Genomic DNA, 24179 nt, shown 5'->3' with positions numbered 1-24179 from the left:
GCGGTGTTATAAAGTACATGTATAAAGTTTAATTTTTTTATTTAACTTTTAAAATTAGGTTTTGTTTAAAAAATTAAAAATTAATTTTATTTGAAGACAGAAAACTGTCTTACTTTTACAAAAAAATTCATCTAATATCAAATAATGGCTCAAAATCTACTTTTTCCCTTATTAACAATAGTACATTATGTTATTAAGAGTAAAAGTGATAGTTTACGTGGCGAAGTGAACGTTTATTTTTCTGTTAAAAAAGTTGCCACTTATTTTCGGTTCATGGTATATAATTTTTTTATATCAAAGTTTTATTTTTTTACGAAAGAAGATCAAAACATTTTATTTTGCTTGTTTATAACTCAAAATTGTGAAAAAACGTCAAAAAAACTGTTTTTCTCACTTACTAACTATACAGTTTTTTGGATTTGAAGTACATATTACCTACATATTTGAATATCTACTGCTGCCAAAAATGTAAGTCTTCTTCAAAAATTTTCAAAATAAAAAGAAAACCACTTTTGTTATAAATTGTGAAAATAATTTTAAAAAATGACAGTTATTTTTGAAACACTTATTTTTGTGACATTCTGTATAATTTTTTTTAGCGGGGTTATAAAGTACATGTATAAAATTTAATTTTTGTATTTAACTTTAAAAATTAAGTTTTGTTTAAAAAATGAGAAAATAAAACTGTCTAACTTTTACAAAAAAATTCATCTAATATCAAATAATGGCTAAAAAAACTACTTTTTTCCTTATTAATAATAAAAAGTGATAGTTTACGTGGCGAACTGAACGTAATTCAGCTGAGCTACATATACTCACTTTTACTCCGAATAACATATACTATTTTATACGCAAACGTATTTAGATCAAAAATAAGTGATTAGCAAGTAAATTAACAAAATAATCAGGACAAACAACACGTTTTAGTATCGGAATTTGTATTGAGACATACGAAAGTGGTTATGAATTTAATTAGTGCAGTTAGTAGTGCAAATTGTCGAATACTGATGATCTACAAAAAACCTCTCCAGAAATTGCTGAAGCAGCGAAAGAATGTCATAATAAAAGTAAAAACGCGCAAAAACAGAATTTTTACTCCATGCCTAAATGGTAAAACTTTTACTTGTCACATTTTGTAGTAAAGATGTTCACTTTTGTGACGTTTGCGAATAAAAATATTTTTATCGTAATAATAATTCTATTATAAAATTACAAAGAAAGTATGTATTTACTTCTGAGACATGTTGTATACTGAATCGTCTTACGAATTTAGTTTTTATCTCCAGTTAAATTCAACTGTTAAAAATGTTAAAATATTTTAGTTATCATATAGTTTATTTTGTTTCAATTTAAAAAACCAAAAAAAATAATTTTAATAAAAAATGTAACTAAGTTTTTCAAATGTCACTACATTACAGCAAAAATCTTACTCTTGCGATATAAAATTATAAAAATATTGCATATTTTTTATTTTATTTTTATTAATGTCAAACCCATATTTTTGACCTTGTATTAATAGTTATTTATTTTTTATTCTATTATGAATTCTTTAAGATTAAAAAAAACATTCTGACACTTATTTCTGTAAATAGCTGTATAATCTGCTTGTCATTGTAGTTTTACAAATCCAGCAACATCTTATATAATTTTTTTAGATAATTATGTCATGTGAGTTAGAAGGCATTTATTATGCATTTGTGAAAAAACATTTATTTTTTGCACAGTATGTGTAATATTTATAGTTTATAAATTTGCGTCCTCCGTTTTTGGTACCTTTTTTCGGAGTCACCTGTATAATTCTCACTATTATTTTATATTTTTTCAATTTTAAATTAATAATGAAAGTGCTCCAGTAGCATTAGACGAAAATTTCAAGCAGCTGTAGTCCCATTAAGCTGCTGTAATTGAATAAAATTATAAACGAATATTATAAAAAATGACATACTGGTTGTCCATAACAGTTTGATTGGCACCTGGCCATTAACTGCATTAAGATTTCTTTGCACTATTTTTTCGTTTAATACACAGTCAAACAAAGACTCACTGTTTATAATCCTTGACGTTTGGTATTCTGGTATTGGGTGTGTGACAGTAGGAATTAGCACCTTGTATGTAATTTTCTCCTAGATGAAGTGCAATTAAACCGTTCACACCTGGCAACTGTTTAACATTTTTGAAAAATAAAAAATCCAAATCGTCGATAAATCAAACCGTATCGTGCTCATCGATACCCGGAACACGGAATTTTCTTATCAGTGTGAATTTTAATTGGGCTTCAGATTTTCTTAAAAATTCGATTTTGCTCTCGAGGTCCCTTTCTAACCGGCTCTCGATGTCCGAATTCTAATTAATAACCTAGCATGAAATACCGGGCGAAATTCGGCAGCCTGCTTTGACGTGAACGTTCTAATAAATTATTAATTTATTCAACAAATTCACTTCGGGTCGTTGGCATAATTAATTAATTATCTCTCTTCGGCCTGCAAGTTGCCATTTTTGATGGCTCTTAGATGTGGGACACTCGTCTAACAGGAAAAATAACACGCCTACGGCTCTAAATGTGATTTTTTCGTACACTTTTAACAGATTAGGTATTTTGTCTTTTCAAGGTTGCTACTCGTGTTGGCCAGTTTTGTAAATTTTTGAAAATCTTGTTTTATTTGTTTTTTTTACCTATTTTCATCGATTTCACCTTTTTTTACTATACCTACTAGATTAAGTCAGGGATAGGATGAACTTTGGAACTTAGCCCTTCTAGGACTTTTTGTTTGAAAAATTTGTTTCGGTTTACAAATGTTGTTTTCTTTATTTTTTATTTATTTCCACCTATTTTTTGTTCTCTGTTCGTTTCGTGACTCACTAGGGCAAATCCGGGAGAGGTGGACCATCGGGATAGATGGAGCTTTGGAACTTAGAACTCTTGTAGGTTTTTTTTGGGAAACTGTGTTCTATTTTAGTTTAAAAATATTGTTATTTTTTACTTATTTACATCTTTTTGCTCTTTTTTTCCTTATCTTCCAGGGTAAATCCGGGAGAGATTGGCCATAACTCTGTTAGGGTTTTTTTGTTTTATTTTAGTTTAAAAATAGTTTTCTTTATTTTTTACTTATTTACATCCTTTTGCCCTCTTTTTTTCATTATCTATTAATGTAAATCATCCGGGAGAGATGGATTAGCAGGATAGATCAACTTTAGAACTTGGAACCCCTCTAAGGCTTTCTTAAAAACTTTGTTTTATTTCTTTTTGAATATTGTTATCTTCATTTTTTTACTTGTTTTTATCTTTTTTTTCCCACCCACCAGGGTGGTGCTTGGAACTTAGAACCCTTCTAGGGTTTTTTTGAAAAGTTAATTTCGGTTTAAAAATGTTGCTATTTTTTTGTTCTCTTTTCATTTTCCTTACTCACTTTGTAGGGTTTAACTTTGTTTTATTTCAGTTTAAAAATATTGTTTTCTTTATTTTTGATTTATTTCACCTGTGTTTTTGTCCTCTTTTTTTTTCCTTACTTACTAGGGTGAACCCGGGGGAGATGGACCTGCGGGATAGGTGAGGCTTTTGAATTTAGAACTCTTGTAGGTTTTTTTAAATAAAAATATTGTTTTTTTATTTATTGTTTTACTTATTTACATCTTTTTTTTTGTTTTTTTTCTTATCTTCTGGGGTAAATCCGGGAGAGATTGACCAGAACTCTTTAAAGGTTTTTTTTGAAACTTTGTTTTATTTCAGTTGAAAATATTGTTTTCTGTATTTTTTACTTATTTACATCCTTTTGCCCTCTTTTTTTCCTTATCTATTAATGTAAATCATCTAGGACAGATGGGTTAGCGGGATAGATCAAGCCCTCTAAGGTTTTTTGTTTTTTTTAAGGTTTGTGTCTTTGTTTTATTTCGATTTAAAAATATTTTTCCTCTTTTTTTCCTCATCTACTAGGGTAAATTCAGGAGAGATGGACCAGGTGGTGCTTTGGAACTTAGAACCCTTCTAGGGTTTTTTTGAAAAAAATATTTTGGTTTAAAAATGTTGTTTTCTTTATTTTTGATTTCTTTTTACTTGTTTTTTGTCCTCTTTTCATTTTCCTTACTCATGTGGGTAAATCCGGAATAGATGGACCAGCGGGGTAGATGAACTTTGTAACTTAGAACTCTTTCAGTTTTTTTTTTAAACTTTGTTTTATTTCAGTTTATAAACATTGTTTTCTTTATTTACATCCTTTTGCTCTCTTTTTTTCCTTACCTACTAAGGTAAATCCGGGAGAGATGGATTGGCGGCATAGATGAATTTTAGAACTTAGAAGCCATTTAAGGCTTTTTTGAAAACTTTGTTTTATTTCGATTTGAAAATATTGTTGTCTTATATTTTTCACTTATTTTTATTTATTTTTTATTCTTTTCTTTTTTCGCCCACTAGGGTATATCCAGGAGAGGTGACCCAGAGGGATAAACGGTGCTTTGGAATGTAGGACCCTGCTAGGGTTTTTATTGAAAACCTAGTTTTATTTCAATTTACAAATAGTGTTTATTTCCAATCACTACAATAATATGCTGATTCCTAACATTTTATAGGTCGGGAAATTTTTATCATTACATCTCGTGGTCTGGAAATGTTTTATAAAGAATTATCAAAAACTCAGTTTAATTGCATAGCAATTGTCATTGCATCAACTTTGAGAGAGAAATGGATATTTTATTATTTAAAGAAATGCAAATAAAATAGTACACAAACTTCGGTGGAAATGTCATTACCCCTTGAGCTCTATTCAATCTCGAGATTGCGACTTTTGATAGGATATCTAAGTCCTCGGGGTAATGATACATTTTCCATTTCGCATGTAATCTACTATTTCTTTATTTTTTTTACTTATTTCCATCCATTTTCTTTTCTATACCTATTAGGGTAAGTCCGGAAATGGTGGACCAGTGAGACTTTTTTTGAAAAAATTTATTTCGGTTTAAAAATGTTGTTTTCTTTATTTTTTTCAATTGTTTTTATCCACTTTTTGTCCTTTTTTCTTTTTCATATCAAGTAGGTTTGCTTTTTTTTTGTTTTTTTGCCCTTTTTCTAGGTTTGTCTTGTGACTTTTGCTTTCTCAACTTGTCTTTTTTTATGATCTTCAATTTTTTTCTTCCAGTGTCAAGTTTTGTCGATCCTCTCCTACTTTTTCACGAAATTTCATCCATTTTTTCACATATTCGTCTGTCGCAACTGCGTCCTTTCCCACTCCGTTTTTAACAATGTTATTTTTTTCCATCTCGATTTAATTCCAGTGTGGCCATTACAACCGTAAACACTTTTTTTTTCGCTAAATTTCAGCCATTTCCGGTTAATGTGCGACACTGACTGACAGCAATGAATTAATAAATTTTCGTAATCGTACCGCAAAACGAATTAAACGAAAGTCTGGTGTGGCACACCATAGGCGTCCCGTTGGAAAACTCCCTCTTAATCGGCTTGTTTTGGGCGAGTTTGCGATACGCCACTGATCCGTATTGTCCATTTAATTCATTATTGACCAATCTTTTCTAAATCTTTGTCAATTTTCCGTTCGAGCGAGTCGTATTTTTTCCAGCAGTCGCGCCTGACCATAGAAATTGGTTTCTTTTTCGGTGCACTTTCACGTTATACACAAAATATGCAATTTCCTAAATATGTCAAAGTATGTAAAAATTACTGAACTATGAAATTAAACGCCGAAATAAAAGCACGGACACGCTCTAGCGTGAAGCGTGTAATTCTTGGAAGAAACCGAAGAAACGAATTTGAAAAAAATCACGGATTTTTATTGGCCAAAACGCAAAACGGCCATTTTGACTTTCATGAATATTCACATACGAATTTTTTTCTAATGTTTATTTATCATAATTATCTTGATGCTGGTGCGGTGCCCACTCGAACGACCTCAGACACCTGATGGTACCATTCATGGGTGGGGAAGAATAATTCGGCAAAAATTCGAACGTGACGTCATGGTTATATAATTTTTAATGCGGAACAGGGAACGACACGAGCGGCAAAAACGCGATTTATTGGGCCAGTTTTTTACCATCGATGCTGCATTTACCGCTTGGGCGAAAGTTCACGCTTTTTTAATACACTGGATGCAAAAAGTAGAGGAAAAAATAAATTTTCTTTGTTTTTTTTTTCAGAAAAACTGTGAGGGGAGACTTATTAATTTTGGTTTTTACCATTTTCGTAGTTTTTTTATTTCTTTCTCTTGTAGCATTTTTTCTTTGTTCACGATTTAATTTTATCTGTTTTTATTTATCATTTTTTTGTTCTTTTTTTCTTCGATCAATTTTTCTCCTATTTACTATTTATTTGTGTCTCGTCTTGGAAACAATACTTTATTTTGTAATTTTAGAAAAAATGTAATATTTTTTATATGATGTTAACTTAAAAAAATTATCAATTTTTTTTAGAAGAGGAAGTAACGCAAACTTACGCTAAATAGAATAATTTAAATTTTTATAGGTCTACAATAAAACAGATAAGGATTAGCCCTCCAAACTCTAGTTTTTTTAGAAAGCTTATTAAAAGCTTTACATGATAAAGTAATAACATACAGGGTGTTTCATTTCAAAAAATCAAGTTACTTGATATTTTGCAAATCTCAACACTCTGCAATAGTTGCAAAAGATTGATCGAATTTTAACCGTAATAATTTAGCACCACATTGAGTAAAAATTATTGCAATTGTTTTAATTCACTTTTTCTTTCTAGTAAAGCCGCTGCGATTTAAAAATGGCACTTTTTTTCATAAAATTGCCCATAAATGATAAACGGTTCATAAAACCTAATATGGATTTTCTTAGAATTAAAAACTTTTTCAAATAAGCCCATAATATACCGGGTGTTCCATAAGAGAAAACATAACTTTGTTTTGCTACTCTTTGTAGGAATCACCTATAATGACGAAAATATTTTTGATTCATAGAAAAAATAAATGTCCATCGTTCAAAAGAAACCGCATTTTATTATCTTCTTTACTGTCCGAGTAATCGAAGAAATACGGAGCTCTGGGACACCTGTATATCTTTGTTTTTATAGCACTCGTCGTCGTTTTAAGTTGCTAATAATAATCAAAAGTATAAAAAATAATTAAATCATGTAAATGTACAGTAGATACACTAAAAGAATTTTACAACTAAATAAATGTTCTTGTCTTTGTCTTTGCACATAAATGCAGACCTCGGCTTTGCCTCGGCCTGACAATTTGTTCTTTTCTACAGCAAATTAGTTACAATAAAGTATTTTTTTTCTAATTTTAGACATAAATTGAATTATCTGATATTTTTATGAAGAATAAATCTGCAGTTGCAATATAAAACTCGGTAACGCCTCGAGTTGTAAAACTTCTTTATGCGTTTTTTAGAGACACTTGGCATATTGTTTATTTTGTAGAAATTGACTTTTTTGACTCATAAATTAGGAATAGTTTTTTCTAAAAAAGCTGTAGCTGCAGCACTCGGCTTTGCCTCGTTTAAACTGACAAAAGAACTCGATTAATTTTAACTGTTTTTTGAATCAGTTAATAATTTTTTTGTTTTCTTTATCCGTCTATTTTTTTATATTAAATTTACTCTTTGACTTTTATTTTTTGTAACAGCTCTTTTAAGTTCTTGATCTCTTTTTTGTTTTTTTTTACTCTTTATTGTACACTAGTTTATATCTAGATTCTTTATTTTTCCTTAAGTTTTTTTATTACGGTTGTTTATGAATATTTTTATTTTTAGATTAAAAACTCCCTTAAAACATTTACTATATTTTTGCAAAAGGGTGCAACAAAAATAGATGTTTTTGGACTTTTCAGTTATAAATTTGTAAAAAAATGCATTAAATAGGAAAAAAGTTGAAATATTATGTAATTAATTGCGCCGAAAACTCGTTTTGCAAAACTGCAAAAACCATAAAACTTATCAATGGCAAAAATTATAATTTAGTAATTTGATTTACGGACTAGCTCAACTGGTCGTAAAAATAAGACAATTCTAATCAGAAATCTAAAAAGTCGTAAAAATTGGTATTTTATGGTCGGTTCTAAAATTTAGAAAAACTAAATAAAATTGCCAATAAAGTAAAACGTAAAATTTTTGATTATACTCTGATCAGTGAAAAGATAGGGTTGTAGGTTGTCCTATTGGCCAGGTGATGGTCACATGACCCTCCCATAATCCAATTTTCCGAATTCCTTCAATTAGAATTAATTTTGACAAAGAATTTAGAACGCTCCAAATAAATTAGATAAGAATAAATTGCACAGTGAAATCGGATGATGAATCTGGGGCTCTTTCGAACAAAGAAACGGATTTTTGTCTCCACTGAAGAAACTAACGGTCGATTTCGTTCCAAAATCGAAATTTTTAAGTAGCAAGCAAACTCTTAAATTATCTGTTGGAACGAGTTTTGCAAACGAATTAACGGTAATTCGGAAAAAATCTAAGATGCATAGATCAAAAACTATCGAATCGTAGCTGGCCTTGGTTAGCGCCTGGGGCGTCGGTGAAGGGGGGACGCGGTGCACACACACACACACACACACACACACATGTTTTGGCGTGTGGATGTGCGCCGAAAAATTGCAAGTCAAGATTTCCTGCTTGACGAGTTTGTGCGATTAGAGAGAGGCGGCTTTGGACGGCTTTTAACCGATCAAAACTGTATTCCGGTTGTGAATATTTTTTAATATTAGATCGAGCTGCTGTGGGATCAATTAAAATAAGTCGGGTACACCGTGGGAGGCGAGCGGGAAACGACATTTATCACAGAATATTTGTCACTGCTTTTAATGTGCAATTGGAGCGGTCATGATTTACATACCGGGGGGGCAAAAAACAGCGATAGTGTGAGTAGGATGCTGAGATGTGAGAAATTCTCATTTCCTGCAAACTTGGCCAAAAAATACTATTTGGCTGTAGAAAAAATTTGTATATGCCTCGAGCGATAAGTGTCTATTTTATTTTTCGTATGTAATTGCAGCTCTCGGCTACGCCTCGAACTGCTATTTCCAACCACCAACAACAAAGAAAAGTAAGTATAAACATATCGCGCTTTAGATGATCTTAAATAGTATTCAAATTTTTAGTAAGTCATTATGTAATATTTTCAAAAAAAAATATTTATTTTTTCTATGATCTTTAGTTGGAGTCCTCGGCTTTGCCTCGTCGCACTCGTACAAGAAATATACAAAACTTTTTAAACAAAAGAGTTATTTTACTTATATTTTTATTTAAGCTGAATTTTTGGTTTTATCATTAAATACTCGGCTACGCCTCGTATTGGAAAACCAATTTTGATTACATACTTGTAATTTTATGGTTGTACAATGTAAAGTTTTTTGTTCTTTTTTATTTTTTTACAACTAGAAGCCTCGGCTACGCCTCGACCTCACATTTTTCTATTAAGAGAAGTTATTAAATGCAATTCGAGAAAATCTGGTTTTGGAAACAGTACTTTACTTTTGTTGTTTTAGAAAAAATGTCATACTTTTGTACTCTAGGTATACAGGGTGCGCCAGAACTCGCGCCCCAGAGAAAAATGCCGTATAAGGTAAGATAACAGGAACATGGAAAAAATGTTAAAAAAATTTATCTATAAAAATTTTGAGGTTATGAGGGTTTAAACTTTGTACTTTGACTCTATTTATTTCTGTTGGAAAAATAATTTTCAGTTTTTTTGCTACAGGCTATTCGAAGAGGAAACAAGGAAGCCGTATCCTAAATTTCAACTCTGTTCAATGTTATTTGTGGCTTCTATTGGCAAAATGTTTGTACCTTTACTAAATAATTATAGAGACATAAAAAATGTCTAATGTCAAAAAATAAATATCAAAATTTTTTGACAGAAAATTTTTTAAATATTTTTTTCATGTTCCTGATACCTTATTTTACTTGAAAATTTTTTCTGGGGCGTGAGTTTTGGCGCACCTGTATATCTTTCTTTTTACAGCACTCGTCTTCTCTTTGAGTAGCTAATAATAAATAAAAGTATAAAAAAATAATTAAATTATACAGGATGTTCCGTTTTTATTGTTACAAAGTTAAACAGGTGATAGAATATTCAATTTTAAGACAAAAGTTTTCAGTGTACAGTAAACTAAAAGAATTTAGCAACTACATAAATGTTTTTGTCTTTGTCTTTGTACATAAATACAGACCTCGGCTTTGCCTCGCCTTGACAATTTGGTTTTTCATACAACAAATTAGTTACAATACAAAAGTACATTTTTAAAGTTTTAAACAAAAATTGAATAATCTTATATTTTTATCAAGAATAAATCTGCAGTTACAATAAAAACTCGGAAATGCCTCGAGTTGTGAAGTTTTTTTATTGATATTTTATCTGTAGATTAAAAATTAAAGATTAATTTCGTTTTTTCATTTATGTATTTCCATGGTTGCAAGCCTCGGCTCTGCCTCGACCTTTTTCCAAAAAAAGCTATAGTTGCAGCACTCGGCTTTGCCGTGTCAAAATTACCATCTGACGCCTCATTTTTTTGAGTTTTAATTTTTTATTACATATTTTTAATTTTTTTTATTCCAGACCTGGACGACCACCACATGGGCGGCACGCCGGGCCTCTACACCTCCGGTCGTTCGACGTCGTCCAGCTCGAGTCCGGGGGTGGCCGGTTCAAGTCCGGCCCTGCTCGTGGTGCCCCAGCCCATCAACGCGACGAAAATGGGCGGAATGCAAAACGGCGGCCCGCAACCACGGAAGTACCAATGTAAAATGTGCCCGCAGGTGAGTCAGAGACCCCCTGATCCCCCCCTTATAAAACCGAATCTCCGCTTCCTTTGATTCTTCTTCATCATCTTCAATCGCTGAATCCGTCTCTGTCTTTCCCATTGAATTTTGAAAGATAGAGAGACCGGATTATTAGGTAAGATCAGGTAGACGACGGACCCTTTTGTGAGTGGTGACCCCGCAGGTAAAAAATAGTCGATTTTAAAAAAGTTGACCGCGAACGAATGCAACCAAAGTAGGCCACGATTTTAGAAAAAATTATTACAGGAGGCACCTGTTTTAACAAGCAGAAGAAAAATTGATTTTATTTGCGATAGTTGCGAGTCATTAGAATAACAAATTTTATTGGCAAAAATAAACAAAACTGACTTTCGGGTCAGTCAACTATTTTTTTTCCTCACCAATTTTATTTATTTTCATTTTTTTTTTCTTGATTTTGGTACATACATCCAAATCTAGTGGCGCCGATATTTGACAATAATTACAAGAGAGAGAGACAGGTTAAGTGAGACGACTTCCGTTATTAGTAGCGTTTCAAACTTGTTTTGGTGGAATTTATTTATGAGGAGCTGACAGTTCGTTACTAGTTTTCTTTGTTGATGAGGAAAAATGGTCGTTAGCTTGAGATTTAATGAGGTGTGAGGAGTGTAGGATTTCGAATATTATTTTTTCGGATAATTAGATGTTTTTTAAGAAGAAACTGAGAGTTAACGTGTCCAAGACTTTGAGACAATTTAGCAAAGCTGTTGTCAAATATAAGTTTGCCAATTACGTTCCCGAAGCATTTTACTAGAATTTTTCCAGTCAAAAAAGTGTAAAAATTAACTTATGTCTTGACTACAGTCGAATGTTAAAGATAGACATTTTTTATAGGCAAATACATAATTGTCACTTTTGTTTTTGACAACTTTGTAGTGAATGAAATAAAAATATGCAAAAATTGAAAATGTGTCAAACTCTCAATATTTGACACTATTTAAAATGAAATGAAATGAAATAACAAATGTGTCAATTCATAATACTGTATGTTTAAGATAACTTTATAGTCAAAAATTCAAAACATTGTGAGATACATATTTAGGTATACTACTGTTTTTGACAATACAAATTAAAAACCTTTGAAATTTATTTCACATCTAACAAAACATTTTTAAATCAATACTGTGCTATAATAGTGATTGTCAAATAATTGTCAAATACAGATTTGACAATAGTTTAGATAACACAAATATATAAAAGCGTTTTTCTTAACGTTGTGTTCAGTAAAAATAATAATTTTGCTCCAGTTGTTTTTTTTTTTTGAAATTTGAAAGTTTCATTTAAATAGTATGATTTTGACAATAATGGTTTCTAATCTTGATCTTATTAGTGGATCCTGTGAAGGGTCGAGACAAATCAAGCCACCTGTGGGTATAAAAAATCACATCCAAGCCTACTTTTACTTTTATAACCAACATGTGTCTTATATTTCTCCCCATAAAAACGTCAAGCCCTTTTCTTGGCTTCAGAGAGATTTTGTAACGCTTTTGTTAATTAATGCGAAATGACATAACCTAGAAAAGTACAATAAAATCGCCAAGATTAATTCGTAATTAAATGTGTAAGATTCAGGTTTGTCGTTGTAAAAAAGCGTAATAAAAGAATAAAAATGTCCACTTATCTGATACATAAAATTTGCATAATTACGTCCAATTACCTCAGTAAATACATAATTACATATACTTACTAATTTCCATAAATTAGATCGTAATTATAAAACGTGAGTCTAATTCGAAAAATTCGAGGAGATTTCAGGAATGTCGTCGTTTCGTGTGACGTCACGTGGGGTAGGTAGCGTTGCAATAAAACAAGCGAGTGCGTCCCTTCCACAGCCGTCCCTGACCGTGAAAGCGAAAACGTATTTTTATCTCAGGCGGCCTGGCAAAAAAAAGATGTCGACACTCAGAATCCATAAATCTTGACAAATTATTCATCGAATTATCATAGCCGCCTGAAACAATGTTTCTCTAATAAATAATAATAATAATAAAAACAACACAAACCGATTTACATAATTCCACGATAGGATCGAGGCAGGCGTGTGCCGTTTTTTGTACCAGACGCACTCTAGATCGATTTTTTGTGGCCAATTTTTTCCACAAGCTACTGGATTCGGCCCCGAGTTAATAATGTTTATTTTGCGAAGGGGCCATATTTATGGCCTTTTTAACCCCATTGTGTCGATTGTTCGACACCTGTAATAAAGAGATCGATTGTTGCGTTTTTTTTAAGTAGGCTGTGGGGATCGATGAAGGGTCGATCGGGGCACGCTTTCATGCAAATCGCACCCTGTATATATAATATTTAATTGAGACATTGGAAAAATCACAATAGCCGAGGAATTGCAACGCCTACTTGAATTAGCTGGAGGAGATAAATAGTGCGAGGCGATGACGAGTGATGCAAAACAGAGATGTGCGTCAAGGAGGAATTTTATGTCTGTCGAGATTTCGGTAAATATTCATGGAATCATTTTCAACGCCTACTGGATTTTTCGTGGCAGAACTTTGACCTGTGTAATTAGTTAAGATTGTCAACGAGATTTTAGATGGACAATAAATACGTCAAATGAACGGCTACTTGGAACCGAGAAAAATGTTGTTAGCACTGGATAAAGTATCAAATTTGGAACAAAAAATAGACAAGAATTTAGATAAAAAATATGTTTACAGTTACAGATTTACATATTTAAAATAGCAAACTATCATTGTCTAAAATTGTTCGAGTAATTATTGACAATGAAACAATAAATTTTATTTGACTTTTGTAATTACTAATTATAATTAATAATTTGTCTATAAAATAAATATTCGTATACTATATTAGCTTTTTTGTAACAATTTATTTATTTTATTAATTATTTTATTTATCAAAATATGATTGGGGTGGTTGTTGTCAAATTAATATTTGACAATTTATATAATAGCTATTTTTTGAATTTCTGTCTAAAAAAATTAACATAAACTATGTATTTGTCTAATATATAAATATAGTAACTACACTATGTCAAATTTGTATTTAACAAAAATCTAACAATAGTTTTTAAAATCTGTTTTAGAAAACATAAATAAAATAGACTGTTGCTTTTGTAGACTGCACTGCAAAACTTTTAATTTGTCAAAAACAGTGGTGTCAAATAGTAAATATTTGACAATCCAGAGATTATTTGTTTGAATTTTTGACTTTACAAAGGTGTTCTAGATCAAATTTAAAGACTATTTTAGTATACAGTGTTGATATTGTCAATTTTAAAGTAAACTGCTGTCATATATTGACACACAATTTTAGTAGGACACACAATTTCAATAAAATGTACAAAAAAAATTGGTCGGTGTGACAATAAAATAAATACTCGTATACTAAATTTATTTATTTTATTAATTATTTTATTTAGCAAAATATGATAGGGATGATGGTTGTTGTCAAATTGATATTTGACAATTTATATAATAACAATTTTTTTAATTCTGTCTACAAAAAATTTAAAATAAAGTAGGTATGTATTTGTCGAATATAATGTAATATAAATATGTAAGTATACTATGCAAATATGTATTTGACAAAAATCTGACTATAGTTTTTAAAAACTAGTTTTAAAAAAAATCATAAATAAAATTGTTGCTTTTGTGACTGCAAAACTTTTAGTTTGTCAAAAATATTGGTGTCAAATTCTAAATATTTGACAATCCCAGATTATTTGTTTGAATTTTTGACTTCACAAAGGTGTTCTAGACCAAATTTATAGACCAGTTGGTACACAATTTTGATATATTGTCAATTTTAAAAAAACTGGTGTCAAATATTGACACACAATTCTAGTAGAACACACGGTGTCGTTTTTATGGGTAAAATATGAGACACATGTTCAATTTAAAATTAAGGCTTTGGTGTGATTTTTTATATGTATCAGGTGGCTTGATTTGTTTCGGTCCTTGTACGGCGGCTACTACAAGCGTCAAAATTAAAAGCAATTATTGTCAAAAGTGTAATTTTTGACAACAAAATTTGGTATTTGACAATAGTTTGTCAATAGAAACTAACAAATCCGGTCAGTTTTTAAATTGAAAAAATCACGACAGCCTGTATACGACCCCTCTAAACAACCCCTTACACGGAAAACGATTGAGACAAATCAAGCCACCTGATGCACATAAAAAAATCACGCCCAAAGCCCACTTTTACTTTTACTCAACACATGTTCCATATATTATTCCACCCCCTCAGAAAAAATCTCGAGAGTGTTTACACGTTGTTTTTTCTCCTCATCCCCTCTCTCCCGCTACCCCTACGTCCCCTTACGAATGTAGCGACCACATGGACCAATAAAGTGGCCCAAATGAATAATCGTCTCGTCTAATTACCTCAATTATTAATTTAATCCGACCATCACCCTTGCTATTATTCCTGCCAACTTGATTTTATTGAAAAATGTGAAAAATGTGATGGGTTTGAGGGCGGGTTAGTGGTTTTAGTCGATGGTAAAGAATGCAAGATTCATCTGGTCGAGCCCAATTCTTGGCCTGCTAGACCGTGTGAACTCTCATCTAGTTGAGGGTTGCCGAGACCGGGGTCATGTGTTCCTCTCTATTAAGGGTAGACACACAGGAAATCAGTTTTGATCGTTGAGATAAATCACGCGGCGTAGAAAAGTGAAATTGTTTGCGGCGGTGAGAGGGGGTGGTAAATACAGGTGGTTGGAAGGAAGGGTTGAACTTGACCTTGAATCGCCGACGGCATTTTAATGAATCGAGAAACAGATTTTGATCGGAGAACACTTTCGGTTTCGGCGGCGAGGCTTACTGTGACGTCACGGATGCCAACGATAGGCATTTGTCTGGCTTATAATAGGCCACCTTTGATGAAAATTGGAATAAAATACGAAAAATGGGACGGGTTTCGGCCAAATTGCCAAAAATTGTCGATTTCGAAAATGTCAAAAAATGACAATTTTTCACAAATTTCTGACAAAAATTGTCAAAAACTTGACATTTGACACTTTTTATATATATTTTGGATGTCTATTGTTTGGCGTTTTTTAGGAGATATTTACGATTTATACACTTAATTATTCTGATTTTTTTTTAAATTGTCAAAAAATTGACATAATTATAAATTTTTGACACAAATAGTTTTTTTCAAAATTTTTCATTGCAATTCTAAATGAACCTTTGTGATGGTGTGCTTGGTGAATGCTGTTGTTGTCTTGAACAAGGATTTAAGCCAAATTCGATAAGATCTGATTTCGGTGTCAAAATCCTGTTATGAATAATCGATCAGTTTTAATTAATTTGTTAGAGAAACAAGGTTGAGCGAAAATCTAATTATGTGTTACAGTCCGAATAACTGGTTTAATTTTGAAAAACTATTAAAAATGGCACTCCCACGCCCCCTAAACCCCGATTTCCGTCCATGCTTCCGCCACCCTCCCCATTTCCTGTTTTAGCGTAAAAAAGCGCTCTAGGGGTGCAAAATCCATGTAGCGATTTTTAGTATCTCTCCCCTGAAACGGGATATTTTTAAATCGTCGATGAGATTTGACGGTTGAGGGGGCGAGAGGGAGGGTCCCCTAGCACCTGTTGGTCTCAACCTTGAAAAAATCTCCAGCTACCACCCGGTGGATCATCGACGATTTGATTATTGTTATTAGTGACTCGGGGAGGCATCGAAATGCAAATCGGGCAAAAGTGGAAGGCCTTCAGTCAAGGAAGTGTCATTAGAATCAGTGGCGGCGCAGCGAGGGATTTTTTCGTTGATTTTTTCCAATTTTGTGTGTTATTAAATTGTCGTTTGAACGGGATTACTGTCATTACGGGTTGGCGGCCTTGCGTGATGAGTTTGTTGGTACAAGAATCGAGAATTTCCTCTACGAGAGAGGCTCATTAATGGAGAGGTTTTTTTCTTGTGGCCGAGGTGGAGATGGCCCGAGGCTGGGCTACTCCACCTGGCCCGGCTGCTTGTACTACATGGGTTCGATTAAAAAATCAAAAATTATTTCGATTTAACAAGAGACGCCACTGGTTTTTAAGATCTAGACAAAATTTTGACAAGTTTCTGACAATTTCTTGCAAAAATTCTAAACAAATGTGTCAAAAATCATTAACTAAATCTACTTTTATTATATTTTTAATGTCAATGTCAACAAGGTTTTGACAATTTTTGGCAAAATTACGAATCGAGCTGTGTCAAATTGTGAAGAATGTGTTTTTTTTTTGTAACCATTTTCTCAATTTTTGGGTTTCTTTGTGTAAAGTTGACAATTTTTGACATTTATTTATTAAAAAATTTGACACTTTTTGGCTTCTAAACTCGAAATTTTTAAACTTAAATAAACCGTGTAGTTGAAAAAAAATGTTTTTACATTTTTTTGACAATTTTTGAGCCTTTTATATTATGTATCCTCGAACAAATATTGTTAATAAAGTTTAAAAGTTTGACCATTTTTGAAAATTTGTGGGTCTGAAGAAGATCAACGACACGACCAGGAAAAGCTATGTTTTTTTGATTATTTAACTTTTTAGTAAAATTTGATTTTAATTTTAAAATTTGGTTAGTTGACAACACAATTTACTTAGATGTTTATAAAATAAAAATCATTTTGATTTTGCAAGGAACGCCACTGATTTTAGATATTTTGACAAAATTGGTAATAGAAAAGTGGTAAAGTTTAACAGTTTCAAGTTCCTGACAATCTTTTGCAACTACTACATGAATACTAAAAATACTAAATAATAAACAAAGGTCTCAAAAGTCATTAATTAAACCTACTTTTATATTTAATTTTTAATGTCATGTGAAAACAAGTTTGACAGTTTTTTCCAATGGTTTGAAATCGAGGTGTATAAATTTGTCGATATTTTTGAGACGTATCAAATTAAATTTGGTAAAAAAGTAGTTCTTTTGTAAGCATTTTCTCAATTTTTAAGTTTATTTTCGTAAAATTGACAATTTTTGACATTTGTTAATTAAAAAATTCAACAGTTTTTGGCGTTCAAACTTGAAATTTTATGAAACTAAATAAATCGTAAGGTTCTGAATTGAAAACCATGTTGTTTACTTTAAAAGACATGTAAAAGGTTTGATTATTTTTGTCAATTTTTGAGTCTGAAAATCAAATGTGATTCGAAAAAACTAATTTGCAGTTCAGATAGATATTTTTGACAATTTTTGAGCCTCGAAATCAACTACAGAAAAAATTATTTGAAATTTAATTTGACGGTTATTTGACAAATTTTCAGTGTAAAATATGCTTGTAAAAAATTATTTTTTTTAATTTTAAAATTTTGTAAGTTGACAGCACAATATAATTAACTATTTAATACTTTTTGACAATTTTTGAGTGTTTTTACAGTTTTTTCTTTACAGTCAATTTTGGTAAAAACCATAAATTTGACATTTTTAGTCAAATCGCAATAAAAAACTCGAAATTTTTTATTTGTAATTCGAAATAACTGCAAGACACTGCTGCCATATTTAAAAAAAGAATAATTTGTAATCCAGTTTGACGGTCAGTTGACGAATTGTTTGTGTCAAATTTGCTTTTCTTTATTAATTAATTTTTTAGTAAAATTGATTTTGATCTTAAAATTTGCTTATTTAACAACACAATTTACGTAAGTACCGGTTTCTGGTAACTGATAAACTTGACATATTTGACAATTTTTGAGTAATTTTTATATTTGCGAAACAGATTTATCGACATTTATGCCTTTGACATGTTTTAACAATTTTTGGGTTTGAACAATTTTGAAAAAACTCATTTGAAAAGTTTGATGGTCATTTGACAAATTTTTGGTGTAAAATATGTTTTTTTTCTTTTTATACTTACTTGGCTAGCTGCCTTTTACAGAATTTTTGTAATAGTCATGCTTAACAGTCAAATTTTGGTAAAAATAATCACCAATTTGACATTTTTAGTCAAATTGTAAAAAAAAACTCCTAAGTAGTAGTTTTTTTATAATTTCAATCAATTGCACCGCCACTGGCGTCGCCTTCCGAAATTTGTCAAATTTCGATCCACACGACCCGAAAAAAAAACTAATTTGCAATTCAGGTTTTGCATTTGCTACAAAAGCTTGTATTTTATTTAATTCAGTGGTAAATAAATTAGAATGTGGGGACAGTGGACACTGGTTTTGGGAGCAAGTTTTTCGACTGTTGCAGATTCAGGAGAATTTTAATTAAATAATAGATCTGTGATGATTTTTTTCTATTTACTTCTTTCTATTCAATCCAAAGCCCGAAAAATTTTACGTCAAAATGCCGTACTTCTATTTTTATCGTTATAAAAGAGTCATAAAATGCAACTTCATCAGAAAAGTTGTTATGGTCTCCAATAAAAGGCTGTCAATTTTAAATGTGATTCCTAGTTAGAGAGGAAATCGCATTATCTATCTAGTCAGCAATTTTTTACGTATTTTTAAAGTTTTATTTCTTTATCATTAAGACTTCAGTATTAATTATTCAAAAATTCGATACTGTCTTTCTTTTTGATCTTGAAATCTGGGTTAGAAGTGCCTTTTGTTTTTCTTTCATTTAATTAAAATAAAATACCAGATAATAACTCTGTTACATGCCATTTTCTTCCGGAAATACCTCCACATTATTATTTTACCACAACGGTAGCATAATTACTCTATTTCAATACCAGTAAAATAAAAAAAACGACCGTCATTAGTACCATCATCGATATCAATTTTTCTACCATCACAACACACAAAGCGACCCATCATCACGCGTTGGGCACACGTACGCGAAAAATGTAGGTACACAATGGTCCCGAATATAGATCGACATCTGAGGGTTGTATTGTATCGAAAATAATCGAATCGTGCTCCATTGGTATAAAAGAAAGGGTTTCTGATTTTTTTCCCTTCGACCCTTAATGTTGACAGAATTATTAGTGTCGAATTACAACGGGCATAAGCAGATTTGTTGTGTATTTGGATTGGTATTAAGTGGGTTAGTTTGTGACTTGTTGCCGGGCTAAGGGGGTGAGATAGCGGATTTGCAAGGGATGATCTGCCAATTTAAACGGGCAATTTCTTGCATTCCACCCATCGGTGGTCAACCTCGCCCCCGAAATCGATACCCAATTTTTTTCCCTTCCGTCTAATAACCCCATATTGCGCCATAAAACCCTTCACTGCATTTACAAGTCAAATAAACACGGAAGAAAAAAATTTTTCGATGGTAGGCCCCAATAAAAATTATTTGAAGCGGCTTCGGCTTAGAGTGGTTTATTGGAGGCCAAGTTGCGCAAAAACTGAGACATTTATGGCTTTCTGGGAACGAAATGGAACGAATTTGACATGTGACAGGGTTGAGAGATCCGTTATTTACAAGAATTTCTCAAAATTTTAAACAGAAAAAAATTGTAATGAGACTTTGGAGCTGTTTATCATCCCCATTTGCCACCGCATTAACTGTCCCTCAAGGGTGAAATACGGGGCCGTTTTTTCTCTTTGTTAATGCTTCTTGGAGTACAATAGGCTGTGGAAACGTGCAACTGGCAATTGTTTCACAAGTTAATTCGAAATCAGTTAAATTATTTGTCAACTTGATTTTCTATTATGTAATTAAATTTGAATTAGAACACTCTTTAAAGTTTTATCCTTTATTACTTTCTTCAACTGCAGTTTAACAATTTTTTTATTGACTTCCAATAGTTTCCAACTTGATTCGTGAACTACTTCATGACTAATAAAATAACTTACTAATTGCATTGAATTAAGTTGAAGAAATCAAATTACTAATTCCATGGTTTACCAATTAATTTAAAAACTAATTTTGCTTTTTAGCGTTTTGTTAAATAATTGAAAATACTTGGGGTAATTATCTTAAATTACCGAATTTTTTCTAAATTCGTTTCAGTTTTAATAAAAGTAATTAAATAATTGCAAAGTAATTTAAATGAACTGATCACGTGGTCAAATTCAACCAACCAGATGCTCAGATTCACGGATTAATCGGACATAAAATTTTAATTCCTAACGAATTAATCTTTAATTCGCCTTTTATAAATCCACCCTATGTGTCTGAAATTAGTATTTTTTTGACTTTATTAAAACTAAACAAATTGGTCCACATTAATCAAATTCAGTAATAATACAACAAATTACAAATTAATTGCAATTAGTGTATAGGTATAATTTAATTGCATTAAAATGCATTATGTAAAATTACGGAAATTTTTCCAAATTCAGTGTATTAGTAAAAATAATTAAAACAACTGCAAGGTAAATTAAAATCGGAAATTTAAATTAAAACATTTGAATTACACACTTTTAATTAATTATTTTGATTTCTTTTATTTTTTTTCAAGATTAATCAAATACTTGGTATTCGAAATTAGACAAAATAAATAAGTATTTATTTGACATTATTACAACTAACAAATTGTCTCAAATTAATTAAATTCGGTAATGCGACAACAAATAACATTAAATAGGAATTAGTATAAATCAGTAATAAACTCTTCTTAAACAATCCACTGATTTAAAAGTAAAATGAATTAATTACTTAAATTACAATTAGAACAAAATTTCAATTGGTAATCGGTAAATAGCGATTACAAGTTGTACATAGTTACAATTTTAAGTATTGTTGTTGATGCTTAAAATTAAAAATTGTGAAATTAATAATCTACTTGCAATTAATTAGCAAAAAAAAACAAAACAATCAGTAACCAAAAAGTTATGTGTACAAGGTGAACAAAAAATGTACTATAAAACGGTTTCTTTTGTTTTTTTTATTAAACATTTGCCATCAGAAAATAATTGATACAAATTAAAGTGTGATCGTGTTTAGAGAATACAATTTTGTTTTGTTTTTGAGTTTTGCGATTTTTTTTCAAAATGACAATTTATATGATTTTTTTTTTATTAGCATTGAATAAAATGTTGATAGTTGTGCTTTTGTAAAAAAAAAAAACGTTTTATAGTGGGTTGCTATTTGAAAATAGTATATTATTCAACGAGTGAGAAAGTTGGCCATTTTTACAAAAATGAAATTTACGATACCAGCCAATGGCAAGTGGAGTAATTCATCTAAGTGGATACAGTGGAAATGACCATTTCTTACAAATTTAGTACTATACTTTTTCTAATCTTAAGTAATAACTTGAGAAAAGTAGGCATCTGTAGAAATTCTTTTAACATACCTAATTAGAAAAAAAAATGGCAGAAGACAAACAAAAAAATCGAAAAAGCTTTTTTTTGCACAACGAGGAGTAAAAATCAACTTTTCTTATATAAAAACTGTGACAGAAGTCAAAATTCTTTCTTGGGGGAGAGAAATGAGCATCAAATATTTGCTTCCTTTACTAAGTCATTCCCATTCTTTGAGTAGATTATCGCCAATAAACATTTTTATTGTTGCCATGGTGTATAATTTCAAAGAATGCTTGCTTTATGCTAATTTTTAAATTAAAATTTTGATAAAGAATTACAGACAAGTTCTTAGGTTTTTTATCTCAAGAAATAGTATATACACCACTGGACTACTGGAAAGAATTGCATTTATTCGATTGGTGTTTAATAATACCAGAAATAATCGTGCATTTCTCTCTTTATGTATAATATACTATTTATAGTACTTGGTCATTCATCAATTCGTTTTTTTCAAAAAAAAGTTTAAGCAAAAATCGTTTGCTCCCATAATTTTTATTCATCTGGTATAACCTTGGTGAAATAAAAAAATTTGAAAATAAGGTAAAAACAAATTTTTGACTAATTATTATTATCGGAGATAGTTCTTAAATAATCAAAGCATAATTATTGTCGCTGGTAGTAATAATTGAGATAATTTATTCTAATTAATATTTTTTTATGTTACAAATTTTGCACTACCTAATTCAATCAAACTCTTATCTGGGAACTTAGTAATAATTAGTAATTAGTTATAATTAGCAATAATTAAATAAAAAAATATGTTGCGGTTTTGTGTCAATATTGAAATTATTACCATCACCAATTAAAATTAATTGAAATTAGTCGAATTAATGTAATTAATTAGAGTCGCCCAATCAGCAACCCTTTGGCATTTCCCACGTGATAATTTCGTCATTTGTCTGCCGTCAAACGATTTGATCGTCACACAAACGTAATGTGACAAATTATTGTTAAAAAAAATGATCGAAAAAAAAACCACCGTTGTCCCCCCCTAATCGATTTTTTATTTTAATTCATCCGACTTGTCTTCATGACTGATTAGACTAATCTAGCCAGGGCCAACTTTGCATAAACCAGCAGCATACGATTTAATCGAGGGCCGGCACAGCCTGCTTTTTTCTCACGCGTCTATGCAAATTCAGCGGCCCTGTCGACCGACGAAATCCCGGCCTTAAATCCGGTCATCTCCGAGGAGTATTCGCATTGGCCGATTGGAATGACGATGGTCAATGGGGGGAAATTAATCTGAATTCGAAAAAAATCGCCGTTGAAGGGCCGACTCCTCGACGCTCGGACTGTGACTCTTTTTCGTGCGATGGGCCCCAGGAGGAGTCACAGTCTCAGCGTGAATGACCAAGGGTCAAAAAAGGGGACTTTTTTCCGTTACGTTCGATGGTTTTTAACGTATTTTTTGCGGCCGTTTCGGCACGTGGTGAGAGGACACAATGGGTGATTTATCACCCAAGGAAGAAAAAAAATCTGGATGTTGTAATTATGATTTTTAGAGAAAAACAAACAAGAAATGAGGAGATAATGACAGAAGGCACGCGATAGGGGGGCTAGGGGGGGCATGCACCCAAACAAATATTTTTGTAAATATTTTCAACCTTCACAATTTCTAAAAATAAATATTTATATCGGAACGATTTTGTTTATTTCACGTGGTTCTAACTAATTAATTAATTAATGCCAATTTCTGTAATTATTATGAATATTAAATAGAATTTTTGTCAAAGTCGTTATCCGGTCCGGCTTGACTTGCATTTTTCGAGCGCAAAATTTCTATAGAGCGAAAAAGCAAAAAGGGGATGTGGTCCTTGTTAGGGCGTTAAGGGTGGTAATTTTTAAAACATCTTTTTATCGTTAGAAGCTAGCTCAGCTCTATTGTCACAGTTCTTTCACCTTTTGCGTCCCTTCGGGTCACAAATGCGAAAACTGCCCAAAACGTTAACCATCAATCATTTTTCAGGTGGTCCAAACAGTTGACAAAAATTTAATTCAATTTAATCAAATTTTGAGCCAATTTTTACGAACTATACTGTTAAATTAATTTAATTCTAATTTTAGCTCCACTTATAAATACATAAATTATTTCGATTTGAATAAAATAATATCTTATTTTTTAACTAATTCGAATTAATAATTGTTAATTACTTAATTTGTTTGAGTGTGAAAAATAAATCTCTAATCAATGAAAAAGATAATTGTCCCAAAATACGAAAATTCAGAAAT

At 31.2% G+C, this 24179-nt stretch overlaps 1 protein-coding gene across 5 annotated transcripts in view; it reads left to right on the top strand.

Moving 5' to 3' along the window:
- The window catches only part of LOC123008988 (zinc finger protein rotund-like), a 103591-nt gene that overhangs the window by 60367 nt on the left and 19045 nt on the right, over positions 1–24179 (top strand). For 4 of the 5 annotated variants that reach the window (XM_044405067.1, XM_044405068.1, XM_044405064.1 and 1 more), the window contains 2 exons: positions 8975–9025; positions 10538–10737. In XM_044405067.1, the coding sequence (XP_044261002.1) occupies positions 8975–9025; positions 10538–10737 (251 nt within the window). The remainder of the gene's footprint in view (positions 1–8974; positions 9026–10537; positions 10738–24179) is intronic. The other variant, XM_044405066.1, reaches the window with a different exon arrangement.

This window comes from Tribolium madens, unplaced genomic scaffold (assembly GCF_015345945.1).
Source record: "Tribolium madens isolate multiple individuals breed KSU strain unplaced genomic scaffold, Tmad_KSU_1.1 Scaffold_71;HRSCAF=194;Tcas5.2_LG6, whole genome shotgun sequence".
In the NCBI taxonomy this organism is placed as follows: Eukaryota; Metazoa; Arthropoda; class Insecta; order Coleoptera; family Tenebrionidae; genus Tribolium; species Tribolium madens.
Note: the sequence above shows the minus strand (reverse complement) of the source record. Positions and strands in the feature narration are given on the sequence as shown.